General features: G+C 33.5%; 3 protein-coding genes across 4 annotated transcripts; 2 read left to right on the top strand and 1 right to left on the bottom strand.

The window, feature by feature from the left end:
• Positions 1–1,681: 1,681 nt before the first annotated feature.
• LOC111289629 (hydroxyproline O-galactosyltransferase GALT6-like) lies at positions 1,682–5,789 on the bottom strand. The gene is made up of 7 exons (XM_022880835.2): positions 4,846–5,789; positions 3,444–3,676; positions 3,072–3,362; positions 2,852–2,980; positions 2,595–2,768; positions 2,186–2,293; positions 1,682–2,097 (listed from the first exon to the last, which is right to left on the bottom strand). Exons 1-7 carry the CDS (start codon positions 5,729–5,731, stop codon positions 1,888–1,890), a joined length of 2,031 nt encoding a protein of 676 aa, XP_022736570.2. The 5' UTR covers positions 5,732–5,789; the 3' UTR covers positions 1,682–1,887.
• A 3,717-nt stretch (positions 5,790–9,506) lies between these two features.
• Positions 9,507–14,006, top strand: LOC111290265 (transcription factor MYB35-like). Of its 2 annotated transcripts, none has more exons than XM_022881586.2 (4): positions 9,507–9,645; positions 11,835–11,972; positions 12,108–12,237; positions 13,045–14,006. In XM_022881586.2, exons 2-4 carry the CDS (start codon positions 11,840–11,842, stop codon positions 13,919–13,921), a joined length of 1,140 nt encoding a protein of 379 aa, XP_022737321.2. In that variant the 5' UTR covers positions 9,507–9,645; positions 11,835–11,839; the 3' UTR covers positions 13,922–14,006. The 2 variants fall into 2 exon arrangements, with proteins under 2 accessions (XP_022737321.2, XP_089624941.1); XM_089768815.1 differs by lacking the exon at positions 9,507–9,645 and adding an exon at positions 10,400–11,290.
• Positions 14,007–15,747: 1,741 nt separating this feature from the next.
• LOC111290378 (uncharacterized) lies at positions 15,748–18,901 on the top strand. The gene is made up of 4 exons (XM_022881662.2): positions 15,748–16,292; positions 16,474–16,587; positions 16,674–16,961; positions 18,316–18,901. Exons 1-4 carry the CDS (start codon positions 15,852–15,854, stop codon positions 18,514–18,516), a joined length of 1,044 nt encoding a protein of 347 aa, XP_022737397.2. The 5' UTR covers positions 15,748–15,851; the 3' UTR covers positions 18,517–18,901.
• The last annotated feature ends 106 nt before the right edge of the window (positions 18,902–19,007 follow it).

The following is a 19,007-nucleotide window of genomic DNA, read 5'->3' as shown; positions in this document are numbered from 1 at the left end:
GTGACAAATCCCAACCTGAAACAAACATGTAATTGATTGCATCAGTTACATTTGCAATTGTATCAGAAAAAAAAATGCTTGGCGTTTGAAAAGAAAGAAAGAACATATCAGAAGTTTGATCTAATTTTTGTTGATTGGCTAGCCCCTAGGATTCAAGCATGAAAAAACCAGCCTATTAAAAGAAAAACCAAGTGAAAAGGGCGTGTTTGGTCCATTAAAAAAGTTTCCACTAGACTTACCCGTCAACTTTTCTATTCGCAAAGAGGGGAAGACCCACATTTGCACAGTGCCAGTCAACACTGACAAACCATAATCAGAAAGAAAAAAACATACAAACCCCATAAAGCAAACGTGTTTCTGAAAAGCAAACGCACCCAACAACAACAACGCACAAAAAAGAAAACCCAAAGCCTAGCTTTCATCACGTTAAGATTAAACCTGTCGGACATGGCAACAATAGCTTTAAACGCTTGAATAAGATTCTTGTCAGGGTTGGATCCCCGGCCCTGCCATTTTCCCAGAGACGAAGACAAAAACTCACTGGAACTTCCATTGGGTTTGGAAATGACAGTGGAAAGCCAACCGTCGCTAAGAAGAGGGTTGTAAGGTCAAACAACACGGACAGGGTCATTATCAGCTGACTCGTTAGAAAATGTTCGCCACTCGGAGGTTTCATCCACAGAGTGAGCCTCCAGGACTAAGCCACATTCGGAACATATAGTGTCATCGGCAGAGTGGTCAAACACAACCTCAGTCAACTCTTACATTCGGGTCAGAACAAGTCCGCCATTATTACAATAAAAAACTTCTGGTTCCCTCTACCCTTGACTTTGATTTTAATTTTTTTTTAATGGTTTCGTTGCGGTTTTCAGTTTTGTCTGTTGTCTTTTATGGAGTGGGTGAATAGTTGTACTATGAGCAGATAGGGGATGTGTAAAATGGTAAGTATAAAAAGGTTGATTAAACATGCCAATAATGGCACTGTGGTTCAGGGGTTGCAGAAGGAAACTTTGGTGCCATTTATAAATTACTATGGTTTACCACTTTTGGGCAGTATCGGTGGGCTGCATCTGTGGCTATGAGTCTATTTATTATATTGATTTTGCGAAAAGAGAAAATAATAGTGAAATTGAGATTAATTATGATAGTAGTGAGAGTAATTTTTTTTTTTTTTTTTTGCAAAAGAGGGTTATTGTCCGGAGGAGGATGAGGTAGAATTCACGTTTTACATGATTTTCAATTGACCTCTTGATCACTAGGTCAAGAGAAAAAAGTCAGATTAAAATTAATTGCTAAAATATGTTTGAATATATACATATTTGAATGACAATGAGATGAAGAATAATTGGAAGAAGAATTATTATTAAAAATATTATATTAAAATTTAAATATAATAAATTATTTAAATTATTTAATATTATAAAATTATTGAAAATGTATTAAATTATTTTTATATCAAGTAATAAATAATAATAAATTCGATTTATTAAAAAATTAAATTGTAAAAACTTTTAAATAAAAAATTAAAAGTAAAAAATATAAAAGAAAGGAGGGTTAAAAGTGACAAAAAAAAAAAAAAAAAAACCTGATTGAAATTTGCATTTTGTCGCTGAACTTATGAGAATGCGGTGCATGACTGAAAGTACAGCACGATGAATCACAGCACATTTGCTATCCAAACGAAAAAATGGTTGCCATTACAGGCTTCATTGGCTTCATTCTCCTCATTATCATGTTAAAAAAAATAAAGAATAAATTTGAATTAAGACAACCTAAATACAACTAACCCAATACTTCCAGCAAAAATATACAATAGAGGCTATGACTGCAAAATCTGTTGTCTACATTCGAGATATGGCAAGAGTGGCACCCAAATATTACAAAGCACTATCTCATGTTGCAACATTGAGGCGTAGTCTGCTTTTGCAACTTGTCCCACAGGCATATCATCTGTCTTGGGGACTGGTAGTGAGCTGTATAATAATCTTCTATGCATCCAAACTGGCAGAACTTCAAGCTGTGTAGATAATCCACTGGTTTGGAGCTGTTGAATTTCTCCACCCACATTCCCATGCTCACATCTTCCATCTTGAACAACTGCATGTTGTAGAATTATTTAAATGTTAAAGTTAAAACATACCAGACAACATGATCTTCAGAGACACAGAGGAAATTGTTCACTTACTCTTAAATTGTGTTTTTCAAACTCGGACACGATGAAGAGAGCTATGTCAGATGACAATATGTATCCTGGTCCATTTGCGTAGGGTGGATAAGCTTCCTCTGGCCACTCCTGAAGCCATGAATATGCAGTTTAGAAGTGGGTTAAGATTGCTTCCCCCAGATTCCATAAAATCAAGCACCAACACAAATTACCATACAGCATTTTTTATTCATATGATATTGTCTACAATATTCCAATTTCTCAAATTTTCAACAAATAAAATACAGTCACAAGTGAGCAAAAATATGTGATGAAACAGCAGAAATATGCGACTGATATAGGTTGGTCTTTCTACAAGCCAAATCCATGATTCATATAACTAGACTTTAACTAAAGAACTGAAATAAACAATAGCATAGACCATCTATACCTCATATGTTACTGCCCATTTACCAGACCGTAGGGGCGTGTGGTAATAGTTGATGTTACCAATATAGAAGCTTCTATCCTCATGTACTTTCTTTGCTTCATTAATAACTGCATCTACTCTCACAAATGTGTCATCATCACACTTCATTATATACTTGGCAGCCACCACACGGACCTGTAACAAAAAAATCCCTTAAATAATCTCAAGAAAAAGTTTAACTATTCTTTTTCTTCAAACTGGGAAAAAATTTCACTCACCCCATATTCACAGATGGCAACAGTTTTTAAAACAACAAGGTCATAGTTGTCCATATAAGGCACAATGATAATATCTCCAAAAAATTCTGCTTCTCTCTTCAATTCTACATTCACTTCCTTTCTTGCATGCTGTACAAACATATGGAGAGGAAGGTGGTTAAAAACATCACTTTAGGCCTGAAACTATCGATCTTTAAGTGCTATGATAATCTTAACTTACCATTGCCACAAAGAAACGAGCAACCACATTTGAAGATTTAACAAGTTTGTGCTGCATCCAAGACTTCCTTACAGCCATCCGCTCAGCAAAATGATTGCCTGCCGAAAGTATACCAATAAACAGATCCACACGCTGCTCAGAAAGTGGTGGAGCCTTCCATCTGTCAGACATGTCAAGATGCCTTTGAGGAGCAAAACTAGGATGTGATGTAGGCAAAGATACCGCAAATACAGAGTGGACATCAACATCCCCATTCAGAGTTAGTCCAGTGGCATCCTCAAGGGTATAACCCTGTCAACATTATCAAATCATATCAAGAGCGAATCAAGATGCAACTTGATGATAATATTAAGTTTACATTATATAACTTACAGTTCGATAAGGAAATGAAGTAATATGCCTCCCATCAACATTAACATGATATCCCTCCAAACCAGCACTAAGAGTCAGGACAAAAAGCTTGCCCTCAGCAAATGGGAAGGGCCAGTCAACAGTCACCTTTTTTGTTCGGCCTATTAACCTGCTTAACCACCATGTTGCCTTAAACTCCTCAGAGTGATCGTTATCATCCCGTATCCACTTCTCACACTTGACCTGACCATCAACTGCAGGTATAAAGAAGTAGACATTTTTGGGGGCATGAGAATCAGGTATGAAAATAAAGAAGACTGATGCAAACAATTCAAAACAACATATTGTTGTTTTGCAAGCTTCCAAACAGTGGCAAAGCAAGGACCACAAGTAAAGAGGAAGAAAAGAGAGGGGAGACCTACGGGAGTTTACCAAATATGAGAAGAAAACTTTCTCTTATTTTATCTCCTTTTCTGTGGCAAAAGAGGGAGCTCTAGTACAATATGATTAAATTGCAAAGCAAATAATAATAGGTCTTAAAAGGTTTAGGGGGGCAATCTATAGCTCCACCTGACATAAGAGTCTAGGTACACTCCAGCTTCTATTCAAGCTACAAGTCCTCGATATTTAATTCAAGTTTAAAGATTCTCCTATATGCTTCCAAATTACATACATTACTAGCCAATATTTTGATGAAACCCAACTTAAAATGGCAACCCATCAAATTTAGGAAAGAGATTTTGAAGAAGCAAATCCCAGTAATAGTAGCATTTTCCTCACCACAGACAAAATCCAACGTGATAACTATAAAATCACAAGTCATAAGTGAAAGCAAAGCTCAAATTTCGCCAGCAAGCATGCCATGATCCATCACTTAAATGAGAAAGAAAAGCCAAAGAACAAAAACCAAACGATAGGAAATTGCATTTACAAATCCAAATAGGAACATATCCTTTCTTCATGTAATGATGATGAATGAATTCACCAAGAATAATAAAACTAGTATTCTAAAACACCCCAATTCTAGAGTCTAGACTTAACATACATCAAACACAAACATATATGACAGGTCTCAAGCCCACAGCCAAATATTTCTCCTATCCATAAGATACTAAGAAAAAATCAGTTACAAACATAATTATTTCCTAGTCTGAAAAAGGTAAAAGTTCTAATGCAAATCCAACAAAAAACTACAAATTAAGATTCAAAAGTTCTAATGCCAATCCAACAAAAAACTACATCACCTCCAATTAGTATGTGCATCAACTCAGTTTCCTATAAGTTGCATATAGAACACAACAATCTACTTAGCTAAACACTAAATACTTCACCTCTAAGCAAGCTATGGAAAGCTTAAAAAATCACATATTTTTCACAAATTCAATCAAACAAAAACTACGTAAAATAGAAAAATCAAACTCACCTGTCTCATCTTCATCCTTAGAATTCCACCCTTCACACCGCATAGCAGATCCCCATTGCATCCTATAACAAGTGTTCTGCTCAATCACTGGTTTCCTACTCCAATCCCCTTTCAACCTCGGATTAAAATGAAGAATCCGCGGTGGCTCCTCCCCTTCCACCGTCCTCAACCCCTGCAATTCCATCATAAACTGCGAAACCATGACAGAATCTTCCCCATCCTTTAGCAACGCAATCCTCGGATTTGTCTCTGCATGGGCTGCTTTCGGTTTCCCCACCACCGTTATGTGAGACCCCAAAGTAAGCCCGCAGGGAAGCACCATGACCTTGCCATGGCTCAAAAACTCCGACTCCGATAAAGAAACCGAAGACGGACACAGTTTGGATCCATCCTTGGGATTCTTGGGCTTGTTTATCGAGTCAATTTTAACTTTCCCTGATTCGAGTTCTTCCCATAGCTTTCTCCCAAGTTTCCAAGCCTCTTTGGCGGACTTATGGAGTTCCAAGGACCCGTCTTTGGCACTCGGGTCGAAAGTTTGGGCATCGAAAGACAAATTGGAAACGATCCCAGACTGATTTCTGAGTTGCTTATTATGTTGAAACTGAGTTGGGGAAGGTGAGTTTTTGGAAACCCAATTCAAGGGACGACTCGGGGCGTCTTTTTCTTGAACATCGACCTCGCTCGCCAGTCTGGGAAGCCGAGTTAACGGTTCTTGAGACAAAGTACCAAACCCGGTTTGGAACACGAATGGGATCTCGACAGTAACCAAAATTATGTATAATAAACCAACGATGATTAGAATCTGAACCGATCGTTGTTTTGTTAATGAAATGAACATGTCGAATCTGTCTAATTTGTCTGGCTTCGATAATTTCGATTTCTTCATCTCCCGATCCCCTCCCCCACCCCCAGAAAACAAAAACAGAAACAGAGGATCAAGAGACAGAGACTGAGAAAATAAGGAGAAATTTTATAGATTTCTTCAAAGAGAGAAGGAGAAAGAAAGGACGAGGAAGGTTATTAAGCAAACGCGTAAAGAGACAGAGAGAGGGCGAGGTCGGTCGGTCCAGAAAAACCAGAGATTATCATAATAAAAAATAAATCAAATTAATTTACTACTACTGTTTATTTATTTTGAATGGAGAAAATTATAAATAATTTCTTTCTACTGAAATTTTGATTCGAAAATTAAAATCAATGAAAAGGAAATGGGTCTGGGTATGGTAATTTAAAATTAATTAATTAATGGAAAATGATTTAAAATAGATAGGGGAAAGCGGAGGTGGAGAATGGGGGAATCTTCATGGGAAAGGCCGCCATGTCCTAGCTTTAAATTTCCGGCACACGAGATTAGGTCTCCATCACAGGTAAACTGTAGCAGCCAGGTGTTTCTCTTTTTTTTTTTTTTCTTTTATTTTATATATTGCCTTTTATATATATATATATATATATATATATATATTTTTTTTTTTTTTGGGAGGATTCCTTTCTAACTTTTCTACATGCTTTTTCAATCTTTCAATTTTAATTGGGAACGATTTCGAAAAATATATTGTTGCTCAAGATATTTTTATTTGGATTTTTTAGTAAATAATTGATAAAAATGTATAAAAAATTGTTAATCATTGTAAAAAAATAATCCAAAATTTTCAAAAGAGTTATGTTATAATTTTAATGAAAAAATTATAAAAAATAAATATAAAATAAATTTTAATGTTAATAAATTCTTTTAATTTGAATTTTTAATGTATAAATTAAAAATAAAAGACAATTTCTAATGATTGAAAACAAAAAACTAATAATTTTACAAAATATTAAAATATGAAAAAATAAAAATAAAATAGAACTTTTAAATATAAAGAAAGCACTATCATAATTATTATTTATGTCTAAAAATTTAAATTGTTTCATAAAAAATATATATCGACAAAAACAGTTCGAATTTGATTTATAATATTTATATTCTTCAATAAATATAAATTTGAATTCCAAATATTAACTTACGGATATGTTTGATTCAATAAATATAATTAAATTTTGGCCAAAAAATATTATAAAATTGAAAAGTGTTTATAAAATCAAAAAAATACATTAAATATTTTTCTCAAGATTTTTATTTTGGAAACAATTAAAAGTGTGTCATTAAAGTTTCTTTTGGACTGCACTAGACTACTTATGCTTTGAAAATTTTTTTTAATTACAATTTATTTCATTGTTTTTGTTGCTTTTGTATTTAAATTTATATTTTATTATTAATTTTAATATAATTATTATAATAATTAATTTTATCTCCATCGTTATTTTTAATTTCATTATTCATCAAAATAAATCTCAAAAATAAAATAAAAGTATTATACTATTCAAGTTCAAACTGCAAACTTTGCTAGAGAACAATTCTAATTTGTTTTCATACAACAAAGTTTGGATCTTTGAATTTTCATGAATTGAAAACAAAATGCATGAATAATGAAACTTTCTGTAAATTATGCTATTTTTGAAAATTTTAAAGAGGGTTAGAAGGAGTCTAGTACTTTATTAAAGGGGAAATGATAAAAAAAAAAAATCTAATGATCCGAATAATCTAAATAAAACATATTTAATCTTTGCCCTAAAAATTGCAATTTACACTGGTAAATTTCATTTATGATCTCTAATATTTTACTTCCATTTCACTTTAATCCCTAATTTATAATTTTTGAATTATTCCATATAAATTTGTTAATTTATGAAAATAATTCTATTATGGTCATTTGTCAATTTGTTCTGATATAGTTTATGCTATGTCCATATTGCACTTCGCTTGAATTTTTTTTTTAATTATCGATAAAATAATCTAACAAGGAATCAAAATGAGATTACTTTAAAAAATTAAAAATTCAAATTAAATAATTTAAAAATTAGAGAATAAAGTGAAATTAAAATAAAAACGTAAGAACCATATATGGAATTTACTCTTTTTTACAAGCACATAATTTTTTTTTTTTAATATTTCTTGCTCAAATTTCAGATCAGTGAAGACAATCTTATAAAAATGTACTAATATCTTTATAAAAATCATGAAGTCAAATTTGGTGGCCATTGATTTAAAAGCTTTGTGGGGTAGTTTAATTTATAGAGAATCTTACCTTACAAATGAATGGGTTGACTTCAACATTTTGTCATTTTCACCTCATCAATGGCCAAATTATATTGTTGACCAACAAATTTTTTTAGCCACTCAATGTGGTTAGCTTTTTTAATTCATACCTTTCAATTGCAAACAAAGCATGATCTATTATCTATTACCATATCTAAAAGAAATAAAAGATACTAATAGATCTGGCAAATTTGTTTTATATTGATAATTTGTATGTTTTTATTATATTTTATATAAAAATTATATATCATAATTCATATTCTCATGAAAATATAAAATATATTTTTTTATCAAATTTATATATAATTTTATTAAAATTTTAAATCGTATTTTTTTATATATTTTTTATATCATTTCGTGTTATATTACTGTTTAATTTATATAGTAAATATAATATGTTTATATATTTATTTATATAGATTAAAAATAATTTATTTCATATTATTTTTATTTTTATAATTTCAAACAAGAAAGAAATGAAAGTGAACAATGTGCAACATAAAATAATATACTTGATTAAATAATATAATTGAAATGTTCACTTATTTTTTATGTGGTATAGTTATCTTTTGAGAAGTGATATAATGTATGAAAATCACATTCATGTTTAACTTTATTTTTTTATTAAGTAATTTTTTTTTGTCTAAGAGTTAGAAGCTAGCTCTTTGATAAGGAGCTACATAATTATACATATATCATCTAACAAAATATTTAAGTTTTAATTTCATATTTTATCTTACATTTTATTCTATAACTATACATAAAAATTAACTTTTAATAAACTTAATTGGTTATATCAATAATGATATAATTAATATGAAAAAAAAGATTAAAATATCTAATTAACGTTAATTACTAATTTATAAATAATTTTTCATCTTTTTATTTTTCTTGTCATCATACCAAGTAAAGAGTTAATTCCCAAGATTTGATAGAAAATATATTTGTCTTCTACCATTTGAAAAAATGCAGTTAAATTTTTTATTAATGGGTTTCTGGAACGGAATGACAAATACAAAACGGTAATTGATTATTGATTAATGAGTATTTAAGTAATTTTATTAAAAATTAAAATTTTGAAATGTATTTAAAAAAAAAAATTAGAGTGCAAATAGCAACATTTTTTTTTGATCAAAATCGATCATCTAAAATTTAAAGTCTATGCCAGTAAGATGCTTTTTCTTTCACTTTCCTTTCCTATATTTCTGAGAAAGCTCATTTTATTCATGTATTGATCATAAAATATTTAGAGATACATGGTGACACATTAACTAACTGACCCAGTCCAAGCATTTATAACAACTTAAAACTTTTAGTAAAAAAAGGCTGATGGAAAGTATCATTAGCTGAGTCAATGAATCATATTTTGGTTGGAAGTTCTCTTCTTGGAACATTCTTTCCCTGGGAAAAGTTGATATTAGCTGTAAGCCACATGTTATGTAGCAACAAAAGAATAAATAAACATATCCATGATTTTTATTCAGAGTTACATTCAAAAAAATATTTTTTTTATTATTATTGTTCTGCTACATTTATGCTGGAAATCATATCCATCTCTAGCATTCGGAATATCTTGATCTGTCTTATGATCACTTAACATATGCTGGAGTAGTAGTCTCATGATAACTTAAACATATGCTAGAGTATTATCAGTGTTAAATGGGGTATCTTCTAAATTCTAACTTTTTTTTTTCATAGGATCTTGTTTAGAAATCGATTTTGACAGACCATACTGGCAAATTCATGGATTGTTTTAGATCTGTTCTTGAATATCCTATAATCAATCATCATTTGCCTTTTAACAACTGTTTTCTGAACAACTTTCTTCTAATGACTCTCTGGCTAAGTAGGTCCTTCCATGATTAATTCTTGTTACTTTCATGCAAATCCAAGGCTGCCATAGATTTTCAGAGATCCCAAGAAATTGTTCTCTCTTTTGGTAACTAAATCCAAGCAGTTGATGATACCAAATCATTGAAGTGAATGGCTTTGGCAGTGGCTGCACTCCATTTGAGCTACTTGGTTCAATGTATATCCCTCCCTATTGGAACTTTCTATAACATTTACTCTGCCTTAGAACTCAATCCTGATTCCTGGAAGAAAGTTAATAGGACATACAAGGATCTAGCTAACTTCAACATCAAACACTGATGTAATAAAGGTCAGCTTCCCAATCCTGAGCGGCATGAAAAATGGAGAGTTGCATTTAAGCTTAATATTTCTGTTTTAAAGGCAGAAGCTCGACATGAAAGAGATTCAATCATGGATTTGGACATGTAACTACTAGATCCGGCTGCGTTGATTGTTGGTAAGGATAATCAAATCTACTTTAACTTGGTCATAGACAGAGTTTCCACAGTCTAAATCTGACCTCTATGTCGTGCTTTATTCTCGCAGAAGTTCTTGACTTCTTCATAATGTATTTTACAGTGATGTTTTCAAGGTGCGACTCTCACCAATAAGGAGGCTAACAAATGATGCTTTCAAAAGGAAAAAAATGTTTGATACTCCTGAAATTGCAAACTACACAGCATTTTAGCTCACGACATTAGCGAATATAGCACATTAGTAATGTCTTGGCTAACAAGTCAAGCCTCAAATGCAGGATTAGTTTCAAGTTGCTCATATACATTTTAGACTCCTTCCATGGATTATTCAGAAAATTAACATGCTGTAATAACATGGATGAGACAGCTAGTAGCACTGGATTTCAATTGTGGCTCTCTCCTAATTGTTTTCTGCATGGATCCAATCACACTTAAATTGCACACGTTTGTATATCAGTTTACAGGAAACCTATAATCTACCTTGAATCATAACTAGATATATTTCTACTGTTTCTGCTAGAACATGGACATCTTCAATCTGTTCTGAAGCAAATTGTATCGGAACAAGCTTCTCGAATTTGAACATTATTTCTTAGGTTATTGTTCTGTCTAAAAGACCCTATCTATCTTATTGATTACAATGTGGGGATTTTGGACCACGGCGCCCAACTTCATAGAGTTTGATATTGTCTTACGTTTTCAGATAGCAGGCTTGCACACGATCTTCCATTGTGATTTCTTTGCCTGTAAGTTGTGTGATAAGCATATTATATACACCATTCCTGTTATCTCTGAGGTTCAGCATAAGTTAACTTCATCTTGTTTTCTTTTTCTCTTTTTCTTGTTTTCACATCATTGTCTCCAACATTTCATTAACGTGACAAGTGAACTACAGCTCTTAGCGTTGCAGATTCTACTAACGTTTTTAGCCACGTATCATGTGGAAATGGTGTTTATCACTCGCAAGTTCGCTTGATTGGAGGTTTTTTTTTTATTATTATTATTATTCCCTTCAATTAGTTGAATCACTTGTTTAAAATAGTTGCTCTCTTCAAACTTGTGATTATCAGAAACTTAAACAAAAGTCGTTTCCTTTTCACACAAGGAACAGATTAATCTAAATAATTGAAAAGTTATGTTATTTTACTCTGATATATTCTAAATTTAACCAGAAAATGCACCGAATTCAAACCTGACTATATTGCTCTTGGAGCAAAGGGTATGTAAGAGTATAGTTGGGTGAGAGAGAGAATAGTCTCTATATCATCGATTCATTTCTAATGCAAAGATGTCATTCCATCATGCAAATTTGATTATATGGGATCAAGTCTCATGCTTTTCATGCCTGCTCACTTATACCTTAAAACCTTTCTCCTTCCTCCCTTACTTCTCAAATAGCATTTGAAAAGGAGGTATTCTAGCTAGGTGCATCACTATTATCACTTTTATCATCAATAGTTTTTATCATTTTATCTTTTCTTTTTTCTACCACCTTGTCAATTTTCTGTGTAATTCCGAATCTACAGAAAAGATGGTGAGACCTCCTTGTTGTGACAAGCTGAATGTCAAAAAAGGACTCTGGAGTGAAGAGGAAGATGCAAAGATGCTGGCCTATGTATCAAAACATGGAACTGGTAACTGGACTGCTGTTCCAAAAAAAGCAGGTTAATTATTGAAGTTTTACCATACTAAGATTGATATCAGTTTGTTTGTTGTAATTTCATTACTTTGTAGTTTTAGGACTAACCACTTTGTTATTTTCTATGGACCTCAATGCCATATCTGAGTTTGTTCTCCAGGGCTTAGACGATGTGGGAAGAGTTGCAGGCTGAGGTGGACTAATTACTTGAGACCTGATCTTAAACGTGAGAGCTTCACACCCCAGGAAGAGGAGTTGATCATTCGGCTTCATGCAGCTATTGGAAGCAGGTAGATTGGTTGATAACTTTATAAAAAGTTCTTTCCTAACCCCCAAATTCCTCCCTGAATTGAGCTTAGTGAATGCTTTTCTTTCTTTTCTTCAATATTACTAAGATGTCGAGCTTCCTTTTCTATCCTATATATTTTGGCAGTCACAATCTTTCTTCTCTCCCCAATCCAAATGTTAAATTTGTGTGCTGACAAATTCTAATTTGTTCTACTTAAAAAGTTCTTGGTGATTATTCAGGAGCTTATGGAAATGAATCTTTATACGAAAAAATTCACCGGTTTCTCAGGAAGTATCTTAGTTTCCTTTCGACAATGTTCTAGTTTAGTTAATGAAGTACTTTATCTGGTTTTGGCTCTCCCCAATTAGCAGGCACACTAAAATTGGACAAAACTTTGATAAGGTTTGGTAATCTTTTTCAAAGGTTTCCAAAAAGAAAAAAGAAGAGAAAAAAAAAAAAAAACTGTGGTAGCAATAAAACTGAGTTAGCAAGGGATCTATACCAACTTTTTGTATCAGTGAGTCAGCAATTCAAGAACTTGGTGTATTCCCATCAGGCTCCTGAGAAGAAAGAGTTAGAAATCTTATTTACGTTGTACCCTGAAAATTTTTCACATCATCAGTGTGACACATGTCATGAAACTTTTTATGTTTCTGCAAAGCATAGTCCTTTCTCATGGGATCATGACAAACATAACTGTCAATGATGCATTCAGGGTGATCCTAACCATTTTAACAGTTTGTTTCTGTTACTGGTGCAAGACTTATGACTCTCTTTCTCTTTCAATGTGTCTGTTTTTGTGGTCCAGGTGGTCTATCATAGCCCAACAGCTTCCTGGGAGAACAGACAATGATGTCAAAAATTACTGGAATACGAAGCTGAGGAAGAAGCTTTCAGAAATGGGGATAGATCCTGTTACTCACAAACCTTTTTCTCAAATCCTAGCTGATTATGGAAACATTGGCGGCCTCCCAAAATCCAGAGCCCGAATCGGATCTCTCAATAGAGACATGAAAAACGCATTTTTGACAAGGCCAGAGCCATTTCCACCCCCAGCAACAGCAGCAGAAGGATTTTCGAACATCAACAACCGATTGATGACGACAATTGCATCACCCGGAATGGAACCAATCCAGGACAACTTCTTCCCAAACAACAGCATTAACCATCATCCAGACAGTGATTCCCTGGAACTACTTTCCCAGCTGCAGGCTATAAAAGTAGTGACAGAAGCTACAAACTACACTGGTCACCAAACCATCTCACCTCAGTTCCCTAATAAGTACTCATTATCATTATCATCACCATCGTCTTCTTCTACTTCTTCTACTTGTTCCACTGCAGCACAAGAAAAATCAGGTCTAGCCTTCAGTTGGCGTGAGTTTCTTCTTGAAGATGCATTTTTACCCACTGATCATACACAAGGACAAGAAGATCGCATCCTAGAATTCTCATCCGATGAAATTGTACCACAAAGTCACAGCAGCAATGGGACTAGTGCAGAAAACATCGATAATAATAACAGTGACAATAATGGAGTCCAAGGAATATCGGGTGGTGGAGTGCCGAGCCACGGTTTTCATGCCTCATCATCCACCAATAGTTCATTTGTTGCTGCCATGATAGATCAAGAAAATGAGATGTTCTCAGAATTCGCAAATCTTTTGGAAGATCCATGTTATTAACTGAGTTTTTTCCAGGTCCATTAACTAAGTTAGAATAATTAACATCTAAATAAAATTTCTGCTATATGTATCATTTTTAATACTACTATACCTAGGGTGTAGTATCAGTTTATGCTTTTATATTCCTGGTTAATGTTATGGGATTGGACTATTATGAATTACTTGCTTCTCTGTCAAGGCTTCTGAATCTCTTATCAACAATGATTTAAGGCTTCAGATTTCTTCTTGCCAGCAGTATTATCAACCAGAACATCTATGTGCGATAAAGGGAAATCATCTTTTGGATTGTCCCTATTCAAATCCCAGTAATCAACATAAACTCTGATTCTGTCGTCTATCCTGGGCGTTGCAACAATGTTGGCAAGCAAAGATAATGATGCGAACAATCAAGAAGTTTGATTCAAGTTGTTTAAAAATTTTATCTTTCATTTTACCCGCCCAGTCTTGTCTTATTACTTGAAGTTTTTTTTTTTTTTTTTATAGGTTTCATTTCGGGATAAGTTGAGATCTTGTGTTGCACAATTTCAGACATATTCTTATATTACCATGCAATGATGTTTTTGAATTCATCAAACGGTTCAAATGAACTACGCTCTTCGGGACTTCAAAAGTTGATTTAATTTTCCATAAAGCCGCCTCCATTTTAGGTTAGAACTTTCATTCATGTTTTTCCTTAACCATTTTTACAATATCAAGGAAGGAAATTCCATTTCCATTAAGCCATAGTCGATTTATCAAAGTGCAAAGGGAGGTACTAAAAATCGATGAAAATTTTTTTGAAATAGGAAACAAAATTTTCAACATCATATGAGCCAATGGAATAGACTCGAAATTAGTGGCAAAATGGGTGGGCAACTTTCGACATAGTATGATTAACCACGTTATGAATTTTGCTAGCATTGGCTCATATGGCTATACGGGCGGATTGGGTTTGGTACGATCTTTGTCATAGTTCCAGTCCAAATTACTAATATTTTTTGACTTATGGACTGGCACGTGCCACAACTCATATATATATATATATATATATATATTTCATTTGATTCACGCCTATCACATCTTTAATGTTTTTTAAAATTGGTTAATGAAAAATAAATAAATGCTTAATTATTATTTTTATATAAGATACTCATTTATCTCTTTTGAAAAGATACTCATTGATATATATTTTTTTAAGGTTGTGAGAGCCTGTATCATTTGATTCCAAGTTCATCACATTCCTAATGCACTTTTAACTCAAAAAATCAAAACCCTTTGAGCTAAAAAACCTTAAAAAAACTTTAAATCAAATTACGTGGACATAAATATTTTAAATCCGAATCACATAAATTTTATGTTTAATTCTAAACTTTTTTTGTAATTATAACATTAATGTACATGTAAATAAATAAAATATTATTTGATTAAGCCTTATTAGATCTAATAATTTAAAATATAATATCATGATATAATACAAGAAATGATAAAAAAAATACAAAAGTATTGCAGTTTAAAATTTTAACAAAATTCATATATAGATTTAATAAAAAAAAATTTTATATTTTTATATCGATACAAATTATGATAAATAATTTTTATATAAAATATGATATAAATATATGAATTATCAATATTTTTATGTAATAAAAATACACTGATGCTAGATCTAAACCTGATCCAACCCATTATATGCCAGGCTAGACCCGACACTGCCTATAGCATTGTCGGGCCACAAACCATACTGAGCTAAAGGTTTAGAAATCTGGGCCATCTCATTAATGATTTGCGTTGTGGGCCAGCTGAGCTAATCCATTTATCCTCTCAGGAAGGTACTGCCCATGCAGGATGTAGCCCAATAGTCTGGGATAATCTGTTGATAACGCTATGTTACCAGAAAAAACAGAGAGAAAAAAGGAGAAAACAGAGGGAAACTCCTAAAAAGGGGAACAAAATGGTGGCGATTTCTTTGTACAGAGGGAACCTCCACAGAGCACCGGACATACCTCGCCGATGGCTAATGCCGACTCCCAACATCTCTCTCAGAGACTTCAAATCCCTATTGCACCGCCGCAACAAAGCTCTCTTTCGTCTCCGTTCCACTTCTTCCTCTAGCCCTAACCCTAACTCTGAACCTAATCCTGATTTAAAGCCTCACGTTCAATCTCCCATGCCCAATGGGCTTCCTATTCAGCCCAAATTGGAAGCTCAAGTTGAGCCGGAACCGCCCAAGGATTTGAAAACTGGACCACCTCCTGCGGAGGTCAAGGTGGAGGTAGTTGGAGGATTCGACGGTGGAGATTGTTCGTTTAAGCCGGAAGATGAGCAGCCCGAGAAAGATGAAAATTTACAAGTGGATGAGAAACCGCCTGAGGAGACTAGAGCAAATGTAGAGGTATTGTAGTTTCTTTTTTTTTTTCTTTAAATTGATTTTTTTTAGCTTAAATATTTAAAATTTTTAATCCTTAATTGTAGAAGGTAGAGAAAAGGATGAAAGTTTTTAATAATATTCTGTGTTTATGCAAAAGTTTGAGTCTTGTTTGTTGAAATGTTCTGTATTTGTTTCCCGTTGCTAGGTTAGGGAAAATGTAAATGAGTTGAATGAAAAAGAGAAAAGGAAAAGGGATGTTGAGGAGAAGTTACGAGTTTTGAATGCAAAGAAGCATAATTTGGTACAATTACTAAAGCAGGTAAACTTTCAATCCTAATGCCTTTCCTATTCAAGACCATGTTTTGGATAAATAAATTTCAGATACTAATTGGTGATGTTTGATAGATCTTGAATACGGAGGAGGAATTGAAGAGAAGAAATAGCACGCAAGGTATGGCAATCTGTCCGGCTGTTCCACTTCAAGTGGAAACCACGAATGACTCTGGGTCAATGACTAGGCTTGTCACTCCTAGAATGGGCTCGGAGGGTAATCTTGCTGGTGAAAATGAAGGAGGTGAAGTTGATGATGTTTCAAATGCTAACATTCATTCTCGTCTTGTGTTTCGGATGAGCAGTACATCACCTTCTTCAGAATCTCCTCTTAGAAGACCAACCTACATTCAACACAATGTGGTAATATTTGTCGGTAGCTAAGTTTTTTTTTTTTTTTTTCTAATAAAGTATCGATACAAGAACTTCAATAGATTTTTTTTTTCCAACATTATTCTCTTGTACTGTTAAAGTGGATGGCCTGAGGTTGGAACCTAAAGTTTACATGAATGTGCATTTTGATCTCTCTCCCCCCTCCCTAACTGTAGGCCAATATGCATTTTGGTAAAGATCTGAACCTAAAATATACCCTAAATCTTATTTCTCCTCTTTCCTCCTTTAGGAAATTACCAATTGCATATCTTATGAATCACTCAAGCTTTTCTCCTTGCATGATTTGCTGTTTTATCAAATGCTCTAGATTTGTTTTGGGTAGTCAATAAGATTAGTGTAAGGTTAGCATATTCATCTCTGGTGTCTCTATTCCATGCTGGCCACAGCAGTAGTTGATTCTTAGTATATCAGGAGTATTTGTTACTCTTTGTAAGTTACCTTTTCAGTACTGTAATTGTCAACAAGGTGAAACATGCACCATTTAGTTGGCTAATTTTTTAGAGCTAGTGTCTCAGTTCATTTAGCATTGTTCTTTACCTGTTTCTTCTTCATCAATGCCTCACTGCTTCACTTAAAAGGCCTCTTGGATGGAGCTTTCCTTTTGATGGGATGAGCATAAATTACAGAAAATATCTATGGTTGCTCTTTCAGTGAAGCATTTGAAAGGCTACTGGGGAAAAAATATGACTCTTCTTCCTTGTAAAGTCAGTCCTTCTAAGTTGCTTTTTGGATTCTTTTTAGAGGTGACATTTTCAGCTCCAACGGTGGATAAATGATAACGATCAAGTAGTCTTAGTACTTGTAACAACCATGCAAGCTGCTTTCAATTGTAAGATTAATCACCCTCATCTGGTCATGGCTAGATAATAGCCTCTTTATGTAGTCTGGAGTTTTTCCCCATGTGTTTTTTTAATTAAGAAAATAACATATGCTATGGTATTCTCACCTTTTTTTTTTGTGGAAATCAATGCACCGCATAAGCATAGCTGTAAAATTGGGACCTCATAGAAGAAGATAATAAGTACCAACTGCAAGATGTTCTGTTTCAGTTATTTATATGGCTATTTTTGAGAAATATACTTCTGAAGGAACACGTTGTTTGGAGTTAATATCCAAGAAAAGCATGTTAATTGATTGGTTGATATTCATTGAGGTGTACTAAAATTGAATTATCTTGTGTCCTTATATATCAGATAACATTTAAACTTCAGATTAGTGCACAAATCTGTTAAGACAAATTTTGGTTTATGTGAAGTATGATTGATGGCATATAAGACTATGTAAGGTATGCTAATGACATTTGGGTTGTTACTCTTATATTTAGGTTCCCCTCCCCTCTCGAGCAAGCATGGGGATCACAGGTAGCCCATCCCGTTTTGCTCCTACTGGAAATCAAGGTCATCCTGGAAATCCTCCTGCTGTATCCGTGTCAGGAACAAATTATGTTGCATCATCTCCTTCCCCTGCAGCATCTGGTGGCACTTCAGTTTTCAGAGAGGCTCGGCAGCCAAGTCCATGGAATTAGAATCTGTAGCCCATTGAACTCGTTATGCGATTGTGGCTTTAAGATGGTGTATTGTGAGCTTAGCAACATTCAGGTCCATTTTGGTTATTCTTGCTTAAGTAAAAATTAGAATATTGGTTCTCAATTTCATGTCAGATTGTAGGGTCCAAGGGGTTGCCGTCTTCTATCTTCCTATATAACTGCTTAGATGATACTTATACGGCATGTCTTGCACATCGTGAAGCTGTATATTTTTAGAATGTAGAAGATTGCCATGTATTGAAGGCGTAGATTTTTCTTTCGTTTTGAATTTTTTCATTTTGAGGCCTGGTTAGAGTTGAATTTGTTAAAACAAGTGATCAATTTGTATAATTCAAAATCTTCCAAGATGATCTGATAGTAGTTAGTTGTTATTGTTGATGATTTTTTTTTTTATTACTTCCGGGAAGTGGTAGATGTTAAGGATTTCGGCCAGCAAAATGATGGGCGAGGGAAAGAGAAGGCTAATGCTC

This window comes from Durio zibethinus, chromosome 11, assembly GCF_047325235.1.
Source record: "Durio zibethinus cultivar Kanyao isolate XHJ-2024 chromosome 11, ASM4732523v1, whole genome shotgun sequence".
Taxonomy (NCBI): domain Eukaryota; kingdom Viridiplantae; phylum Streptophyta; class Magnoliopsida; order Malvales; family Malvaceae; genus Durio; species Durio zibethinus.
Note: the sequence above shows the minus strand (reverse complement) of the source record. Positions and strands in the feature narration are given on the sequence as shown.